This window comes from Electrophorus electricus, chromosome 19 (assembly GCF_041902795.1).
Source record: "Electrophorus electricus isolate QZ-2024a chromosome 19, ASM4190279v1, whole genome shotgun sequence".
NCBI lineage: Eukaryota > Metazoa > Chordata > Actinopteri > Gymnotiformes > Gymnotidae > Electrophorus > Electrophorus electricus.
Genome location: NC_137515.1, coordinates 2,018,246 through 2,038,449, shown reverse-complemented (window position 1 = coordinate 2,038,449; position 20,204 = coordinate 2,018,246). Strand labels below are relative to the sequence as shown.

General features: G+C 41.5%; 1 protein-coding gene across 2 annotated transcripts in view; it reads left to right on the top strand.

Moving 5' to 3' along the window:
- The window catches only part of cntnap3 (contactin associated protein family member 3), a 75,530-nt gene that overhangs the window by 17,042 nt on the left and 38,284 nt on the right, over window positions 1-20,204 (top strand). For both annotated transcript variants that reach the window (XM_081702492.1, XM_027003516.3), the window contains exons 2-7: window positions 732-842; window positions 9,545-9,738; window positions 11,055-11,202; window positions 12,595-12,789; window positions 18,854-19,029; window positions 19,520-19,651. In XM_081702492.1, the coding sequence (XP_081558618.1) occupies window positions 732-842; window positions 9,545-9,738; window positions 11,055-11,202; window positions 12,595-12,789; window positions 18,854-19,029; window positions 19,520-19,651 (956 nt within the window). The remainder of the gene's footprint in view (window positions 1-731; window positions 843-9,544; window positions 9,739-11,054; window positions 11,203-12,594; window positions 12,790-18,853; window positions 19,030-19,519; window positions 19,652-20,204) is intronic.

Genomic DNA, 20,204 nt, shown 5'->3' with positions numbered 1-20,204 from the left:
GAGTATTAACGTCTCCTAGCATGCACTATGGTGTGAATGATAGTTCTGATGAAACTGAGCCACTCTGAACACTCAGAGCAGTATCTGGTTTTGTGTGAAGCCTCCACGTGTGACACAGTTATAGTGGGAAATAGCTGACTTCTTCAGTATTGAAAAACAGTAAGCTACACTGAGTGATATTCAATATAACCCAAACAATGCGAGTTAGCATAAAATTGACCAGTCCAGTTAAGCTACTGGAACTTTTTGTTTTTGTATTCTTTATAGCTAGAAAGCACAGACATTTTTTTTCTAGTACAGTCTTACTTTGATTATCAATTGTCAAATAACCTGTATAGACTTTCAAACATTTTCAAACTCTCGTTTATAGAGGTTAAAGAAACATTTTCACCATAATTGCATGCTCCTGCCACTCCTGCTCCACCACGCCCTCCTTCACACCATGTCTAAACTATATGACACAATCTATTCCATCACATAAACGTTGTTTTCCTGAACTGTGAACGTATCAAATTAGGAATCATAAAATAACTTTGTGATTATTTGTTGTTAAATTTGCACAGGTTGTAAATTCTCTATAGAATTCTATAGGTTCTCTATAGGTTCTGATGAACGTAATGTGGAATTATATAACTTAACCTTAACCTGGATATCTGATAAACTTATCATAGATATATAATGATATTGCATGACCATGTGCTTTGCTGATATCTGTCAACCTCTGTTTTCAGAAGCCTGTGACAGCCCACTGGTGTCTAATCTGCCGCAGTCTGCCTTCAGAAGTTCATCTCAGCTGTCAAACAGCCACGGTCCAGGCTACGCAAAACTCAACAGAAGAGATGGTGAGTGTCAGTGTACATAATAGGCAGTTGTGGGAGAAAAAAAACTACCAGAATCTACCAGTCCAAAGTTTTGACCCCTTTTTCTACCCTTCTTAGTGATCGTGATTAGTGAATCGATCGATGCGCTTGTTTCTAGAGCATCTGAAGGAGAAGATGGGAGCCCTGGGCACTTTGATTGGTTTGGATGAGCAGCCTCTTGGCCAGTGTGGCTGCTTCACAAACTTGAGCGTTCCTTCCGATAATACCAAGTTGCCTCTGGGATTCAATACAGTAGCTTTGAAAACAAATCAATTTCTTTTTGGTCAGTGGGGTTTTTTTTTTTTTTTTGCCTTTATATAGCGAAAATGCATGGCACAAAAACTGCAGATGCTTTTTGATTTTGATGGGAAGAAAATCCATTGCTCTTTTGAGGTTTATGTGGCTTTGAGTTTTCCTGAATATGGAAAAGGAAGGAGCATGTGTCGATGCATACTCTCATAACTCACTGCCTTGTTGGAGCGCCCCGTTTTGAGGCACTGTGCTGTGCTTGACCATGTCCATTTGTACTGAGCTGTTTAGTGGCTCTCGCTGAATACGAGTCCCTTATTATAGTACATTAGAGTGACGTGTTAAGGCATTTTCTCAGCAGCGGTAATGAATATGAATGCTTCCTCAATTTGCAGCTGCTAGTCTGCAGTGGTGTAGGATAATGTATGGATTTGTAGGCCATCATTTGCCATCAGAACAATAAACATGGCATCTTTTCACAGTATTCAGTAAACACGTCTGAACGTTCATCCATGTCAGAAGTTGAAAAAATGTCATTGACTCGAGCGGGAGGAAGTTGTAATTACTTATGCCTGCAAAAAATAGCCTTCAAAAGAGCCTGCGAACATCAGCCTCCAGAGTTTTGGCACAGTGCACAGTGAGCAGTGCTTTTATTTTCTCCCCAGCGCGTGCACACACACCATGCAGGAAGTTTTACTCCCCACAGGATGGAGCACAGCACACTTCAAAGGCAGGTTTCTGCAGTGCTGCTGAAGCCAGGCTACATACTGATGTCTCTACTTAAAGGCTGGACTGGAAAAAAAAAAAGTAAGAAATACAGCTGCCTCTTTCCACTCACATCCCAGGTGGAGGCTTCTTTTAATTCAGCACTAAACTCCAGCCACCTGAATTTTTTTTAAAAAAAGGCACTATAGTCACTATTTTTGAGACTGGGAAGGGTGTGGCAGGGGTTGTTTATGCCGTGTGAATGAAACAGCCCAGATGAGAACGAGAATTTCACCTTTTATCTTTTCTTTATTCAGTCTGTAAGAGGTTTGGAGATTGCCCCCATCTCTTTGTATTTGCCAGAGTGGTGGTCGGCATGCCGAAGGGTGCCTGGGTCAGGGCAGCCAGCCCTTGATATGTAAAGGGTTCCACATTTGCAAGTTTTTGTTATTTTCTATTCCCTTAAATAGATTTCTTGCATGGAAGGCAAGAAGGTGTGGAATTAATAATAAGCACTGAAACGACACTGCCTCCTCCAGATAGGATTTGGAATATGTCAGTTTTAGAGGCTTGGTTCCTGAGGTCAGTCTCCACTACACCGCTGGGAAGTTTTAACCTAAATCCCCTAATATAGTCCTTCTCTTATAAATTTGTTTAATCCCCCTTCTCTGTTGTACAGAATACGTTGTCTGGTGGGCACAAGGACAGTCTTGCGTATGCACGCTTCCCAGAGTTAGTGTATATGGAGCATAGTGTACATGGAACATGGTGTTTCAAGAGGCATTACTGACCTCTTGCCATGGGATACAACAGAACAGAATTGGTCGTAACACTCTGGTCGTAACACTTTGGTCGTAACACACTGGTCATGAGTAGCCTAAGGCTCTGTATCCACATTTTACTAAGTAACTACTTAATGATGATAAAATATATATTTAGTTGATGAACGTCTGTTTACTTGAAAATCAGTCTGAGGTCCAGTTTCCTGGAAATGGACATTTTATCATTTAGTCCTTCAGTCATATGTGTGGTCAAAATATGTGCTTTATGTTCATTAGGAAGCTCTTACCACTGGAGACAGGAAATAATGTCATTGCACTTTCTAAATTTGTCCCACCTGAACTACAGAGTAGTGAACCAGCCATCGAAACCGTGGTCATCAAACCCCAGTCCAAAAAGGTCACTGCACAGCTCAGTTCAATGTTGTCTTTGACTCAAATCGTGAAGGGCTTGAACACTGCTTATGTAAATAACTTCTGTCAAACACGTTGAAAAAGCAATCACACATCCTTTTCCCATCCATGTCCTCTCATGCACTAAATAAATAGGATAACTGATGACTTTCCGAAGAATCTTGGGTGTTTAGGCAAATTACTTATCAAGAATATGTGACTAAAAGGGCCGTGTCCTCCTTCTTTCCTCAACTAACATTAAAACAGCAGCTTTGGGTTTTTCATTGTAGACGTTTTTGAAGCAGACTTCTCATCACTGGACAAGGCTAACTAGTTTAAAAAAGAGATTTCATGTATCTAAAATGGTATTCAGTTTGATCAACGTGCAAATGTTATGCTCTATATCTCAGGCTGCCATTCTTACTGCTGCCAATGTAGAGCAAAGCTTCCTGCTGACAGAGTGAAATTATTCTTTTCACATATTAAATATGACCCTTTTCCTGTAGGTTAGGTCATCAATTGAACAGCATTGACTAAAGCCATTCACATGGCCCCTGTCGTTTTTATAATGTCTTTGTTTGAATGTTTATTTCACCCCCAGTTTATCTTATAGGTTATAGGTGATAATCCTATAGTTTTGAAGAATATTTTATATAAAACCTTTTTTCATCAATGTATCCATCTCACCAAAGCACACATGGTGGAATCGGCAATTCCACAATGACCTGTTACCACAGCTGGTATATGATCCTAAGGAGGCTTGTTCGTGCAAATTTTGTCTAATAAATGCACAGTCTAGCGGCAATGAACCCCTAGTAAGTTCAAAAGAATTCATTCCTCTTGTGGGTCAATGATGAACATATTAGAAAATCTCCATTGTGGTATTTTAATCAGGGGGTAGCTTTGCACGCTAGATTTTCTGAACAAATCTGTCTGAGCTGGTGAAATCCCCCTGAACTGGTTTGTCCTCTTGTGCTAATTCTTTGTATCTCACAGGTTTATCTAGAGACAGCTTTTCTTAGAAATGTTTCCCTTTGCATCCATCATCAGGTGTTCTGTTATCTACCCATATAATAGACTCCTATTAATCTATTATTAGTTTCTCAGTAGGTCTGTCTTCTTTCATGGCTAGCTGAGTGGAGAAAACTGAGCAGTTTGATTAATGTAACTTAGACATCTGATTGTGTCTCTCTGTGAAACCAACTATCAGTAACTTGGCAGTGAAAATTAGACTCAATCTTGAGGCAATAAATATCTTCAAGGGCATTCATCATAGCAGTATTATATCCACCTCATAAACATTACATGGTTGGGTTATATCTTATTAATCTAGATGTTATCCTCTCTCTCTTACTCTCACACACACACACACACACATGCATACACACATGTACAATTTCAAACACGCTTTGGAAGTTAGCCTTGATTCGAGTCCTTTTTATGTCTCAGTGTCATTTTTTCAAGTGGATATTTAGATCGCTTCACTGCTTTTGCAAATGGTAATAGCTGTAATTTACCTTTTAAAATGATTTCATCTTCTGCATTTTATACTGGCTGTGTTACACTGAGATGACTCACATATGCTGAAATGGGCTGTAGGTGGATCTGAGTTCAACAATCAGTCTAAAAAAAAGAAGATTAGATCCTGAAATTAAACGAACTTTTAATCAAGTCCCTTTTTTAATGATCTCCATGGAGGTAATTGTCCAGAATTGAATGCACTCCGTTGTCATGGTACAGCCGCTCCACTTGAACACCTCCGTGTGTGCGTGCGTGTGTGTGTGTGTGTGTGTGTGTGTGTGTGTGTGTGTGTGTGTGTGTGTGTGTGTTCGTCAAAGTGGCCACACCCTCCCTGTGTCTCACAGCTGCTCCTCATTGTGTCATTAGCATACATGTATAAAAGTCTATCATTTATGCATTTGTGTTGTTGGTGTTTGACCAAGATAACCTGTGTGCTACGTCTTTGTTGTGTTGTGTTGTGTACAAATAAACGTGTTTGTTTAATGTTACTCATTCCCGCATCCTGCTTAGGCTCCTAACGTCACATCTATACTCTAGTGTTACGTCATTCCCTGCTGCTTAATCCAATAGAAGGCAATGGTTTTAAATAAATAACAAACCAGGTACCATCAAACAAATGCTGTGCTATATGTGAACTCACTGGGGGCAATGCCCTTCCAAACAACTTGCACTGTTTTGCACTTTACCTTGATTGGATAGTTTTACTGAATTCCTCTTTTTTTCTGTTTTCGCACTCACACAAGTGCAGAGATTGTAAATTATTGATAAAGGCATGACCAGTTCATTAGACACGCATCTGCTTTTCACTGGAATACCTTTGTCATGCCAGACTTGTGTCAACTGTGATTTGCCTTCTCTTGTAAAGGAGTAAATAAATTAGACTTTTGTCCTAGCGCAAGTTTATCTTGCACCCTTGCGTGGCATGGCATTGTTTTTTGATTGTGTATTCTACATTGCAACTCATATTAACATATATTACATACACTAACATATTTATCATGTTCAAAAATTCCATGGGTTTTGAATAAGGTTTTCTTGCACATTTTGGGAAGTCCACTTGATATTTTTTGCCTGTTTTTTGTCAGCTTAAACATTAGTGGTGTATTGGACTGGTTGATTTAATAAGAAGATACAGACAAGTAAAAAGGTGTAAGAAACACAGTATGTTGCTCATGTGTGTGACCCATCATTAACCCTGTTTGCTTTGTTTACTTGTCTAACCTAGTCAATGAGAGAAGAGCAAAAATAAGACTTTTCAACTGGCAGATGAACAGCAAATGAGCTCATCTCAAGTTGAACTCAGAGTACTTAATTAGAATTACACTTCAGTCAAAACACTTTAATAGGACATTTTAATCTCTTTTTTATCTATTTTAAAGGGATACTTAAAAATAAATGAAACACCACTCTGGTGGGCATTAGTGGATAGCACAAATACACTAGTGGCCATAGCAATATAACTCAGTGATAGCGACAGGCGTCATGGATAAGAGGCCTCGCTGATGGCTGCTGTCATTGGGCATGTGCCTGAGGCAATTAACCCCAAGCTGTTCTTGGGGGGGGGGGGACGACGACTATCCCAGCATTTGGTTAACAGAGCGCTTTGACCAGAAGCATCAGTTAACTGCTGTCTTCTGATGCAGTATAGACTGCTGGTAATTCAGTTCCATGCTGCTTAACTTGCTAATGATGTGGGATGCTGTGGGCAGTATGAGACTCCATAGAAAAGTGTTGTTCACTGAGTACTCTGACACTACACTGCATCACACTGACCCAGCAAGCATTTAGCTTTAGCATCCTTAGCTACTAGGTAAACCTTTATATCCTGTACAGTGGATCTTCAGTAGAGTCATTTTATGTTTTTTAGGGTTATGTGTAATATGTTCTAATATATTATATAGAGGCGTTATCACATGTACTCAGATAATTCTGTGGTCTCAGAACTATTGTGCTCATATAAGCCATACGGCAATATTTAGGATAGATGCTGTGTCCGTGAAATACCAGGCAGCAGTACCTTCCAGGGCTAAGTTAGTTATTATACTGAATCGACTTTATTTGTCTGTGAACTTCAGGGCACTGTCAACATTGCTGCTTTGCATTATTGAAGCAATAGTAGTTAAACATGCAAAAGGTTAAAGCTGCAGTAGGTGGGGTTGAGGAGAGAGTGGTCTTATCTTAAAAATTTAAATTAGTTCAACTACACGCCCCTCCCCCTCCTTCTCAGATGAGTTCCAGCCCCGCCTCCAAATCCTCTCCCCACTGAGGAGACTGTTGTGCACGTTGTGAAATGTCAATACTGCTGGCAAACAAACAAGCAGAAATCTTTTAGATATGAAAAGTAACCTACAGCAATACCTGTTCAGTACAAGAACTAGCACACATTTATTTCAGTGCTTCTTTCTTTGTTTGATAACAAAAACTGTTGTGAATAGTGCTAAATTAGCAGTATACCACTTGAGAACATTTAACTTTGAGAGCAGAGGCAAATATCAGGATAAACACCAAACCCATATGACTTGCCTGGGCACTTCACTAAGATCTTTTCAGCAACTAAAACAACCCTAGCCAGTAGCCTTAGCATCAGAAACAAGCTAACCTTAGCCTGACTGCAACATTATTTTCTGATCCTGTAGCTCCTTCTACTTGTGAAAAGTCACTCTGATGTTTATCCTTGTTTTATCTCTGGCTCGGTCTAATTCTTTCTTTGTGGCTTACGTTTCTTCATTTATCATCTTGTGTTTACTTATCTGTGTCATGTAAGTTGTTGTTGATAAAGGATGGTTGGGCAGTTGTTTTTATTGATGGTGCTTGTTTTTCCTCCATTGCTTTTGCAAAGCCCCTGAAGCTGGTCACTGATCGAGCTTGACCGAGTGAGAGCATACGCGTGCACAAGCAGTGATTGGCACAACATCAGACACTCCTCCTGTCTCTGATTGGTTGTTTTGATTCGGCCATAGTGGAGTCTCGCAGATTGTATTAGGAGCGCTAAGTGGAGCCAAAAGAGATTTTTTTTTTTCACAAGTTTTTCACATATTTTAGAAAATATGACCAAAAAAAAGTTTTGTTTTTTTTAAATTTGAAATATTACGTTATACCAGGCAAACTACTTCCCTACTCATGTAGGCTACATCCTTTTTTTTTTGTCAAACTCCTCTTTTATCTGGTTGTAAGAAGCCCAGGTCCATGGAAGGCCTTTGAAGAACAGCCAGAAATAGATGCTTTATCACTTTTCACTAAAATCAGGCTGGCTGCACTTTTTCTTTATAGTTTTAGACGCCATAGCTGAATTTTAAAAGGCAGAAGCTTAGCGCTCATGTTGTCTCATCTCTGCCTCCGGTGTCTCCCCCTCCTCCACGTCCTACTCTCCTCACAAGAATGAACAAAGGTCAATGTGTCTGCTCTCTCTCCCACCATTTCAGTGTCAGTGGCAGTGCTTGCTACCAAAGTACTTATGCCTGGCCTTTCGCCGCTGTCCTAAATGCCAAAACAGGCTTGTTATTTTGCCATAAATATAACTAACCACGATGAGCAGTGAACTCTGTATGCGCTGTGCATTCTAATGGAGACTGGCATTATGCAGGGAAACATGGCGATGGGGTCGCTGCTATATGCAAATCAATTTAATGATTAATGGACTTGTCAGGTTTTAACCCTTGCAGTGCTAGATTGGCAGAAATGAAAAGCTGACTTCTGCTTTGGCTTTCGGTTCAGAGTAACACAAGCTGCAGGCTAACGTGCCCGTTTTAGTAATTCAAAGAACAGCCTTTACAGAAACTTGTTCTATAGGCTCATTTGTTAACAAGCATTCTAAAGATTCCTATCTGTTTTCTATGCATTCTTGATTGCATAAATTCAGCCTTTTTTTTATCTTCTCTAAAATCCTCTTTGATGTAAGGACACGGTCTTGTGTCCATAGCTGAGCATTAGCTGGTCCATGTGTGACATAGACATCCTATAAGTCTTTGAGAGCTTTACCTCACTCCCTAGACTGATCCTGCTGAATCCATCTGCTCCTTCGGCCTGATTCAGCATCCCTACCACCTCCCTCTCTCGCCACCCCAAGCTGTGCGCATGCACACCCCAAACAAGCCTTTCCTGACCCCCCCCCCCCCCAATACAACATACATGGGTTCCACGCTGTTTCGTCCCAGGGGCCACAAAGCAGTGCGCACTTGTGGTCTCACAAGACCCACTGAATAGTCGCCTGACTGATATGCGTAGCAGTCAGAGAAGCTGCTTGATCTGGTTCCTTATTTCTGTGGAGTGCAGTACTGCCATGCAGAGGCATTTGGGCTTGACGATTCACTTGACTGGCTGAGGGGACAGTGTAGTTCCTAAAGCACCAAGGCTGGAGTCGGTTCCTCATAGAGAAGGATTTTAAAGGTCTCCAATAGGGAAATGGACTCTTACTGCACTGAGTCTAAATGGATTTACTATACCAGTGAAAATCACCAAAGGGATGGGAAGAAATCTACTTCTACATATTGTCACATTAAAATTTAATTTAATTTTTTTTTTTTTTTATGAAATGCTGCACTTATCTCCTGATGCACAAATATACACCAGAGGTGAATAATAACCCAGAACATGATGACGTTGTAACAGCTTGTGTCTTAATGAAATATGTTGATTAAATCTTAATCTTACCGCTTCTTAATCATCTGTTAAAAGATTGCTCCACAATTTTCACAATGCTAAAGGGAAACTGGGAAAATTATTTCCACTCAACACAATCCCTTGACAGATCGCCTCCAGATATAAGCGACAAGTAATGCAATCTGTTCAGCTTGCTTCAGTGCATTTCATCTGTATGAGAGTCATGTAACAAGTCGAATCCTTCATTCTTAACCCACTCTTTAATTTTTTACTGAGGAACATAATGGACTTAAGTAGGCGGACATTTCTGTCTTCTCAAAATGTTTCTTAGTAAGCTTAAAAGTTTTTTGTGACATCGTTTGTGTGTTTATTCCTTCTTTATATGATGAGTACCATTTAATCAATCAAACAATCAGAATCTTTTCATCTCTCCTAAAGGAGCGGGTGGCTGGTCTCCATTGGTCTCCAATAAGTATCAGTGGCTGGAGATTGATCTGGGGGAGAGGACAGAGGTCACTGCTGTGGCCACCCAGGGCAGATATGGCAGCTCTGATTGGGTGAACGGCTACTTCCTCATGTTCAGCGACACGGGCCACAACTGGAGGCAATACCGCCAAGAGGACAGCATCGGGGTAAGCGGCTAACGGGCGTGACCTCAAACGTACCTTCATCTTGAACATTCATATAGGCCATAAAAGAGGACAAAAAGGATTATTTTCCTGAAGTGCACATTGAAGTTGCCTCTCGTGGAAAGAGGAGCCCACCTGAGACCCCTTTAAAGGCTGTGCCAGCTTTGACATTCACTGTAAATAAAGGTTGCTCCCGCTTCAGGGAACGCGATTGGATATTGCATGCATTGCGGTGTTAAGGGAACTTTGCGGCTTTATATTCATTACCACCGCTAGTGTGTCACTCGGCATATGTCTCAAAACATGCAACAGATGCATGGGGGTCTCCTGCTGTACTCTGACGCTTTGAGGCATCGAACTGAATGTCACATGACCAAAAAAAACAAAAAACACTGTAGGGCAGGGTTTAAGTGGGCAGGAATCATAAAGAAAAAAATATCCCAGCAGCATGTTGAAGCGAACCTAATTGCTGCTGCCTATCAGAACAGATTTGTAGTCTGTACCAGTGCAGCCTTGTGAGCAGTGAGTCATGTTTTCAGCACTGAATGGAAAAGTGCTTTGGGTTTAGGAATGTGCCTTTTTTCCCCCCCCTTCTTGCACGCATCTTCGGTGAGTGTCATTTTGTCGTGGCTAATATTAGAGCATTCTGCACCTTGACTCAGAGCACATTTCAGGAGGGCACTTTAGAGGCAAATAAGCTTCTCGTCTTCGGTCTCCTCAGCAGGAAACAGTGCAATTTGTTCAGCTTACCGATGCACTTCACTGGGCGCTTGATCCCTTCAAAGGCGCTGAAAATGCTACTCAACCTAGAATTAGACCACGCTAAGAATGTCACATCTGCACTCAATGCAAATACTCTACAGAATAAATGAAAGTTCCCTGCTACAGAAAAAGTTGCGTTTCAGCCCTCAGTAATCTCATACATGGCGCTTTCTCTCTTAGCTGGTGCGCATCGGTACTTTTTTTTTTTCTTAAGTTGGACGTTATTGATTTCCCATAATACAGACAGGTGATTGGAGATGCACAGTCTATTGTTCATGGTGGAAATGCCCAGTGGCGAACAGGTCCTGCACTTATTGATTGCTGCCATTGCTGTGTAGCTGCACTGAACAGGATACATGTGGGTCTTCCTGAAAGGGCAGAGCAGCACGTCTGGGGTACAACGTGCAACAGGTTTGGCCTACAGATTCCACGGTCAGCTCTTAGAGTGGAGCAGTTTGTGGGGAGAGTACCCTGTGATTTCCACGTTTGGAGAAATATGTCACATCGAATGTCTTCTTAACACAAGCATGTGCAGTGTATTGCCCTGTGTCCTGTAGGCATTCTCTGGAAACACCAATGCTGACAGTGTGGTGATGCACAAGTTCCAGCAGCCTGTGTTCACCCAGTTCCTCCGCGTGCTGCCGTTGGACTGGAACCCCAACGGAAGAGTCGGGCTAAGACTAGAGGCCTACGGCTGCCGATACAGTAAGCATGCGATGATGTAAAAAGGACTACATTACCCAGAAGAGTGTGGAAGCTAGCAGGGACAGATAAATGAAGTTTACTGCAACTTTGAATCCCTCCTTCACTACTAGCATTTTCAGCCAATGTATTCTCTAATCTGTTAAAGAAGTGGATAGATTAGAAAGTAAAAGTCCTCCCGGAATTTTGTTCCAGCTGTCTGAATGTGCTAATTGGTTCAAGCCAGCAGGTGAAATTAAATAGTGAAGTCAACTTGATGCAAATGTATGGAAGGACTTTGACTTTTTGAAACTGAACATAGACACATCTGAGCTGTTAACCAGTCTACTGGATTTCATGGCTAAAGTGCAGCGTGAGGAAAAATCACATGCATACACAACTATGCCCCAAGAGCACACGCTGCCAGCCAGTAACCATATTGACAATGTGAGGATTTCCACTGAATACCCACAGAGTTCTGCAGTTTCCTTCGCAGTACTGCAGGAATAATAGCATCTGATGATGATCTGAATGAATTTAAATATGCCTGTATGCGATGCCACATGACACAACAGCACCTCCCAACATGAAATCGGGCATGTGGTTAAGTTTGGAGGTTGTGTCTTCTTATCTCTAAAGAACAGGTCTCCTCTGCTTCCCTCACTTTAATCAGACTGCAATTCACAAGGCTGATTTATGCTTTGTTGGACGCACATCCTACATATGATTGAGATTTGTCCTCCGCAGTGCAACTGTAAGGCGTTGTATTGCTTGTAAAATTAAACTGGACGGATTCAGCCTGTTCTGATGTATGGGGCATTGTCAGCAGGCAACCGAGGTGCAAAAGGACAGCCCCATAATGATGCTGACCAATTAGTCATCTTGGTGTGTTTTCACACTCTTCGTTATATTTGCAAGCCATTGTTATGCAGGCACAGTGTTTCCTGCACTGATTCGAATCAGTCCATTAAATTGCCTGTTGACCAGTGTCTTCATGTTGGCCTTACAGTGCAGCAGTACGTTCCAGCTTCACACCGGCCTGGCTGGCGGTGTCACAGTACCGGCGTCGTGGTCGGCCTAAATGTGTTAAGAACAGAGAAGCTGGGCCGGAGACCCAGTAGGGTGAGGTTACTTCATGTCTTCAGAACCAGTGCGTTTTACAGTTGACTGGCCTAGGAATCAAGAGCAGCTCAGCTGACCTTGCCAGTGGGGTGCGCAGTGGGGTTCACCTCCAAAAAAAGAAATTAGAGATATGAACTGAACTAGACAGAATGGGACATAATCAGCTGTCTCAGTCTCCTCATAACATCATATGGAGCTGTTGCTCCACCTTGTCACTTCCTGACAAAAGGTGGGAGTTGTAGTCAGTGCATTGTAAGTACTACCGAATGTTTGCCTCTGCTGTGTTGTGTGCAGAATCCGATGTGGTCAGTTTTGAAGGAACCAGCTACTTGCTCTTCAGGACCACCGGTCCATCGACTAGGAATCTGCTCAGCATGAACTTCAAATCCCGTCACAACACTGGAATTTTGATGCACGTGGAAGGCCAGCATGGGCAGACTCTCACGCTGGAGCTCCTCAAAGGGAAACTCTTCCTACATCTCAGAAAAGGTACTCTTCAGTGCATTACTCAGTTATGTTACCTGCCAGTATTGAATGAGCTCATTGGTTACCATGTTAGCTGAGGAGTGCTGGACACTAAAGCCAGTAGACTGAGCTACGACCAAAGACTGAAGTGTGCTCGGATGGTGCAATCAGGTCAGACGTCATACAAGACAAACAAGCCAAATCCTATGGGTAAGGGTGTCCTTCCCCAGAACAAAAAGACAAAATAATGGCACAATTTTCTGCAATTTGACATTGTTCAAAGTCTGTGGAGGGATTATTTATCTTTTCTTCCTCATTCATCTCCCCAGTAAATACGGAATATTTAGAGATCTGCAATATTTTTGCTGCTGAAAATGACACTCATTCAATCACTTTTACAATAGCTTACCAGTATTCAATAGGATTCTATGGTATCACAAGTCATGACTAGCTAGCGAGCCAGAAGGCTCAACAACCAGACTGAGGAATAACTTTAGCTGGTACAAGCCATAGCCAACCGCCACCCCCCACCCCCACCCCCTTGTACTGGCATGGCGTCCCTGCCTAGGAGGACTGCTGTACCACATTAAAACTATAACACCTGCGCAGACCTGTGGCAGAGAGTTTATTGTTTGCCAGGACTGGGCGTGTCTGCGTGTGTGTGTTCCGCGCGAGAGGAGAAGCTCGCAGCGATCTGACGTGTGGTGTGGCTCAGGCTCTGAAAAAGCCATCTGTATTCGCACAGCAGGGAAGCAGCACTTCCTCCCTCCCCAGTGCTTAGTCCCCTCTGTCGGCTTTGGTTCTGACATGTCCGTCATTGCACAGGACCCGATTATGCTTGCTCTTCATTATGTAGTTATTATATAACATGTACATGACAAAATGCATGTAAACGCAGTGAGGTTGCTTGGTTATATCCAGGTAGTTCAAGCAGACTCTCAACCAAGTCAATGGGCAATCCAATAAAGTTTGCCTGGCAGAGAGCAGCGTAGTTTCCAGACCTGTAGTTCAAGCACTAACTGATTTTGTACATGCTGTGGGATGAGTCAACTCCAGACAGTGCCCAGTAAGCACTGCTGTCTTTCAAAAAAAAATGTAATCGAAAAGCTTTGTCTCCCGGGGATTAAAATTAAAACCATTCGTTTGGTGTGATGGACACAGGATTGCAGGTTCTTTCACTTGGCCAGAAATAGATGAACACCGACAAGGTCTCCACTGCTGACACCATCAAAGTAATTATCACATCCTGTATATCTCTGTGGATCCCAAAGCTTTCTTTCTCCGTGTGCCTCTATGATTAATATACTTGCTCACAGAAAGATCCTAAAGGTTTGTCTGAAGGCTGTGTTTTGAAGAGGTCGACTGAACAGAGTTTGGCAGTCAACAAAAGGAAGCTTCTACATTGGGGCTGGCAGATACATTTTGCACTGGCATTGGGGAAAGTGAACATTTAGAGGAAATAGGCAATTTCACTAAGAGCTTTAACTTTATAATGCATTGATTTAGACCTCAGCCTGTGCACCATATGTTGTGAACTGGGAAAGTTTGACCACGCATCTTATGAAGAGAGTAAACTTTTCCTGTTTGGTACATTCGAAAATCTGAGTAGTACAATGGGGAGCCCCCAAATTCTTCAGCCTGAGTAAATATTCTTCTGCTGACCTGAAAACAGCCGTGATCCTCTTGCGAGAGTCAGCTGTCTGTTTTTACCCTTCACACAGACAGATCTGGGGTGTATATTTACCCTGATAATGGGAGCCTTTGAAAGGGTTGCATGGTCTCAGTCTCTCTTGTGATAATGCTCAGTTTGGTGTTTTTTCCTGCTTTGCCTGAAGCAGTGATTGTAGGCCATTCTTGCCGTTGTCTTCGAGGGCGAGGAAGAGGAGGAGCTTTCCCCACACCACCTGGACTCCATTTATTTACTCTTTAATCCAACAGTAACATTTGTAAGAGCAGAATGGCACACAGCACTTTTATTTCATGATGGACTTAGACCTTCAAGTAGCCTTACGGGGGAAAAGCCTTCTGTCTTTTAATCTCCTACTCCATACAGATGAGTAGGTAAAGCTATTCAAAAAACTGCATGACTATGATGTAATATGTGCGTTCTTAATCAGCAAAATTTGTAAAAAAAAACAACAAAAAACGCAAAGGCAAAAAAAAAAATGCAAAGGCATGAAGAAACAGCTATGATCAATATCTTTTGCCTAATGTCAGCATTTTGCCATCTACATAGTGCAAATACTGTAGATATTAGTCATGAAAGACTTGCTTGTGTACTGGAAAAAAAGTGAATATTAAATAAATGAAATAAAAATGTCTAAAAATAAATATTCAGGAAAACATGAGAGAACGTGAAGATGTATGCCCCTTTATCAAATATTTAATTTTATATTTAATTTTGTCTGCAGTTTGCATTTGTCAAAATATCTGTTTGGATCATGTCCAGTAGCACATATCTTTCCTGTTTTTTTTTCCCCACTGTCATGGTGATGTGCAGTGTATTCAGGTCTTCTGTGACCTTTGAGAAGGGTCACTCTGCCTCGTTCCAGTCACTATAACTACTAGTTAAATAAACGCACCGCGGCAGTAGCCATATGTTGTGAACTCTTCTGGGACATTGTGTGTTGTTTAATCAAATGACCCATGTGGTTGGCTTTTTTTTGCGTAAATAATCATCAGTAAAGCTTTTGGAGGCAAGCCATGACTTCAAACATTAAACGAGTCACTGATCAACGGGCTTGTCATTAAGTCAGCACTGCCGCGTTCTTTCAGAAAGCACTGCGCACACTTGTGCCTTTTGTTATGGAAGCCAAAGGTGGCACAACCAAATGGTAAGGGATGAAAGCACTGGCTCATGCCCCAAGCACATGCACCAAGATCATCTGGAATTGGCAATAACAGCGTCACCTTCTGGAAGGGAAGGACTGCGTAGTTCCTCAACACGACATGCACCATATTTAAGAATGTTTATGATTTAGTAATAAACTTTTATATTATATAGGCCATCACACAGGGACCTGGACGATTTGGACTGCATAATGATGGTGCTAGGGACATTATTTAATAGCAAGTCAGATAGGTTGAGCATTTAAATGTAATTAAGTCATCTGTGAGTATGTTTATACAGATTTCAACAAGACAAATCTGTTAAAAGGCATCCGCCAGACATCTATTAGCTTCATGTCCATACTTGGTAATATAACATATAACTAAGCATTGAAAATCTCCCTTGATGCACTTTAGGATTTGTCCTACTTTTTAAATGATTCAGATACTCCGGGCAATCTGGATGCATTAATTTGTTATTGTGCAGCTTATTAAGCTCCATGTGATACCAGTGCAGAAATGCAGCATTTCAAAACCCCCAGCTTCCAATTCTCACTCCTCAGCGACAGACCCTTCACATATGAAAGCACAATGCTGCCAGTACCTAAATGTTGAATTAGTTTGAATGATAACTGAGAGGCTACTGAGTTTGTTAATTGTTAATTCTGCACATTGTTTTTTTTGCTTGTTTGTTTGTTGTTGTTTTGTTTTGTTTTTTCCTAAATGGTGCAGGTACACTGATTTGAGCCACTGGGGGGGAATAACCATAATATTAAGATCCATATTTTGAGAAGCTGAATATTTACTGAATTAATGACTGAATTCCCTACAGGCAGAACTATTATAAAACTATTAATAATTTACATTTACTGTTTTGATGTTGCAGAATAATTTCAGTGTGCCATACCTGCAGTAAACACCATCTTCTCTGCATTCCCGAGTTAGAACATAGTATTGTTAACATGAGTGATTTTATGCATGATGTTAACGCGATAGCTAGTTAACTAGAGTCAAATCAGAATGGTAAGTGTATAAAATATAGAGCAAATGAAGGACATATTCTAGAGGTCAGGCTGAGAAGACAGGCAGAGCCAAAAGTAGGTTTGGTAGAACCAAAAATATAAACAGGCAGAGGACAAAACCAAAATACAAACAAACTCACAGGGGAAACAACAACAACAACAACAACACACACACACACACACACACACACACACACACACACACACACACTAGTGGGAACTGAACAAGACTTTGCAAAAAAAAGAAAAAAAGAAAAACAGGACACAGGGATATAAATGCACAGACAATCACACGGGAATTAACTACAGGTGGAACTAATAAACAGGGGACTCAGAACGAACAAGGTCAACAGAAAGATCATGGCAAATGTGGTCCGTAGAAGCACTGTCAGGAGGGTTGAGAGGGACAGCGTGATGCTAGAACATTCTATTTGTCATTGTTGGCTGCTCTGGGGCAAAAGGAACTGACACAGTATCCAGGAATTTTCTAATTTATTTACTGGGAAACATTTTCATTTTCTTAGTGACACATGTCAGAGGTGGCTTTCGCTTCTTTCACATGCCATTGGCCATGACACTCCAACCAGTAATTATCAAAAGTGTTCGAGAGTGCAGGTGCCAGTTGGAGAAAACAATTTTGAATATGTTCCTTAATAAATTCAGTGCTGTCTATTTGTTTATGGACAACTACAACATATTGGGATTGGGTATTTCAAATATATCGTGCTTTAGCCACTTTTAACAATATCACCTTTAACAAGGCTAACCTAAGACATTTGGGAGTATGAATGACTTTGACAAGAACTGTTTTTCTGGTAGCATTATACATCCCTTATCGGCTGTCACACCCATGAAACAATGCAACGGTAGCTGAGACTGAGATTGGTTTACAACATTTAGGGTGCTTTATCATTTTCAAGCCTTGATAACGAAACCACGAGGGAAGCTATTGTGATGTTTTAATGTGTTTTTACAGCACGGTTGCCTTAAATAGCAAGGAGACGTTTTTACAGACACAGATGGCAGATGGAGGACTCTCAGGTGCTCTGAGTGCTTTTTCTCATGCCTCAGTGACAGTTGTAAACAATTGTACAGTGCTTGGAAATATTTTGACAGACTGTCAAGTGCAAGGACATTCCCTGCCTAATCAGAATAGAGGTGAGAAGAGCAAACTTTTATTCCTGCTCTGTTTTCATTTCATATGTTCTGAACAGCATGAACAATCAATGTATCATTTTAGAGCAATTAATGGATATTTTTAACAATATACCCAGCAAATCTCTCAGGGTTAATAAATAAAGGAGCTTTTATTTTGTACCTTTTCATTTTAAAAAACTTGAATATACATGATCAAATACTGAACAAGCAAAGCAAAGCAATGTATCCTCTGTCTCGGGGGACATTGAGAATGGTATGGAATGGTAACACATGCACATAGAGAAGGAGTCCATGGTGGCATAGCTGGAGTAGCATCTACCTGACTTCATAATTCTGCTAAATAATTGATGAGGTGCACATGTAATACCCATCACTTGCATGTTTGTGTGCAGTCATGACAAAATAGTTGGCTGTTCGATAGCAATCTGCTGCTTAATGAAAGTTTAATACAAATGTGGCTGTGTGGATGAGCGGCGAACAGTGCTTTGAGGTAAACTAGCCAAACCTCGTTTGCTGTTGGAGGGGGCAAAGAAAATTCCGATCATCAGGGCTCCCTAACTTTCATGTGTCATTGATCTCTCCTTGATCCCCTCGGCTAGACTGCAGGTCTCTAAATGTTATGGATCGCTGGATTATTGTTTTCCACTGTCACATACCTTGTGGATCAAGGAAATCCTTTCTCTTGGTCTTCCACTATTTGAACTGTTCAAAAGGCTTTTGGTTTCTAGCCTTAAATATGTGCTCTAACACTAGCCTAGTGCACTTGCATTGTGTACTAACACAAATGTGCTCTAACACTAGCCTAGTGTACTAGCATTGTGTACTAACACAAATGTGCTCTAACACTAGCCTAGTGCACTTGCAGTGTGTACTAACACAAATGTGCTCTAACACTAGCCTAGTGCACTTGCATTGTGTACTAACACAAATGTGCTCTAACACTAGCCTAGTGCACTTGCATTGTGTACTAACACAAATGTGCTCTAACACTAGCCTTTTCTTCAAATCTGCCTGCCAAATGCCAGCCAGTCTTAATACACTGAGTTGTGCAGAGAATGTTAACAGCCTTGTATTTGCAGGGAGAGGCACTTCAGGTGATTTTCACACCACGGCGTCATCGGGCAGCCTGCTGGATGACCAGCATTGGCATCGCGTTACCATGGAGCACCTCCGTGGACGCGTCAACTTCACCGTAGACAAAACCACGCAGCAGCTTCAGGTCCCGCAGCATCAGAGTCACTTTGAGATTAACGAGGTGTGTTGGCCCTGACCTGTTCTAAACCCCACCTCCCCCACCCCCGTGCACACACTCCCACTCACAACCCGCATACTGTTTCGCCCACCACTGCCCTCTCGCACACTTAGACTCTTATGTTCACACACACACACACACACACACACACACACATACTTATACATTTGGCAGGAGAAAAATGGTCATGAGTACCACTCAGCTTCACGTCTGAGTTGATCACCATGTAAAGTCCTTCGTGATAGAAGTGCCTGTATTCATCAGCAGTTCGGTTATAGCCACGAGACGGCTTCCTGCTTTTCAGCAGCTCAAAGACATCACTTTTAATTCACTGATCCATGTATCTTCTTGATGCAAAATGACATCACATTAACTTGGTTAAGGACTAACCACGCCTTACATCATGGCCTCTTAAATGATCCCTCCCTCAATAAATGTGCGTGCGTAGATGAAGCTCGGATAATTTGACATCAGAATGTTATTCTTTCACAAGATCAGTTTTGGTGGGGTGCCAGCTGTTGGGAGTGAGCACTCCAGAAGGAACTTCCATGGCTGTCTAGAGAATGTGCTGTACAATGATGTTAATGTGATCGAGATGGCCAGAGACCAGCAGCTCTCCATAATGGTAAGCAGAAACAGTACACTGACAGTGTGGAAATGGGAATCGAAGCTGATTCACTGAAAGAGGGACTGGCCTCTTGCAACGTTGCTGATAATACAGATTAAATGTTCTGTGCACAAACATTAGGGCTGGCTCATTTATCTTGCTTTCTTGTCAGTGGCGGTTTTATTATAAACATCTTTGTAATATTTTTTAATGCATTCATTTACATCACCAAGGCTTAAATAGCTTTGGCAAGAGTAGTTACTTTGCTAGATATTTGCTATTTCTAGGATTTGCTTCCACCTTTCCGTCCTGTCCATTTGTGACTGTGATACACTTTGGTGTGTCTTTTCAGATAACTCATCTTTTAATGCAATTAGTCCTTTTGTGAAATCGTCTCTTGCTCTGACTGCTACACAGTACCCTTACAATACTCATTGCTTGTTTTTTTTTTTTGTTAGTTCTGCTCACTAGAGAATTAGAGGTTAGACCAATTACAAACCCTGCTAATCATTGTCTTAATCAGAAGACTCTTGGGAGGGGGTCTTGTGCATAATTTACTAGGCAAAAATCA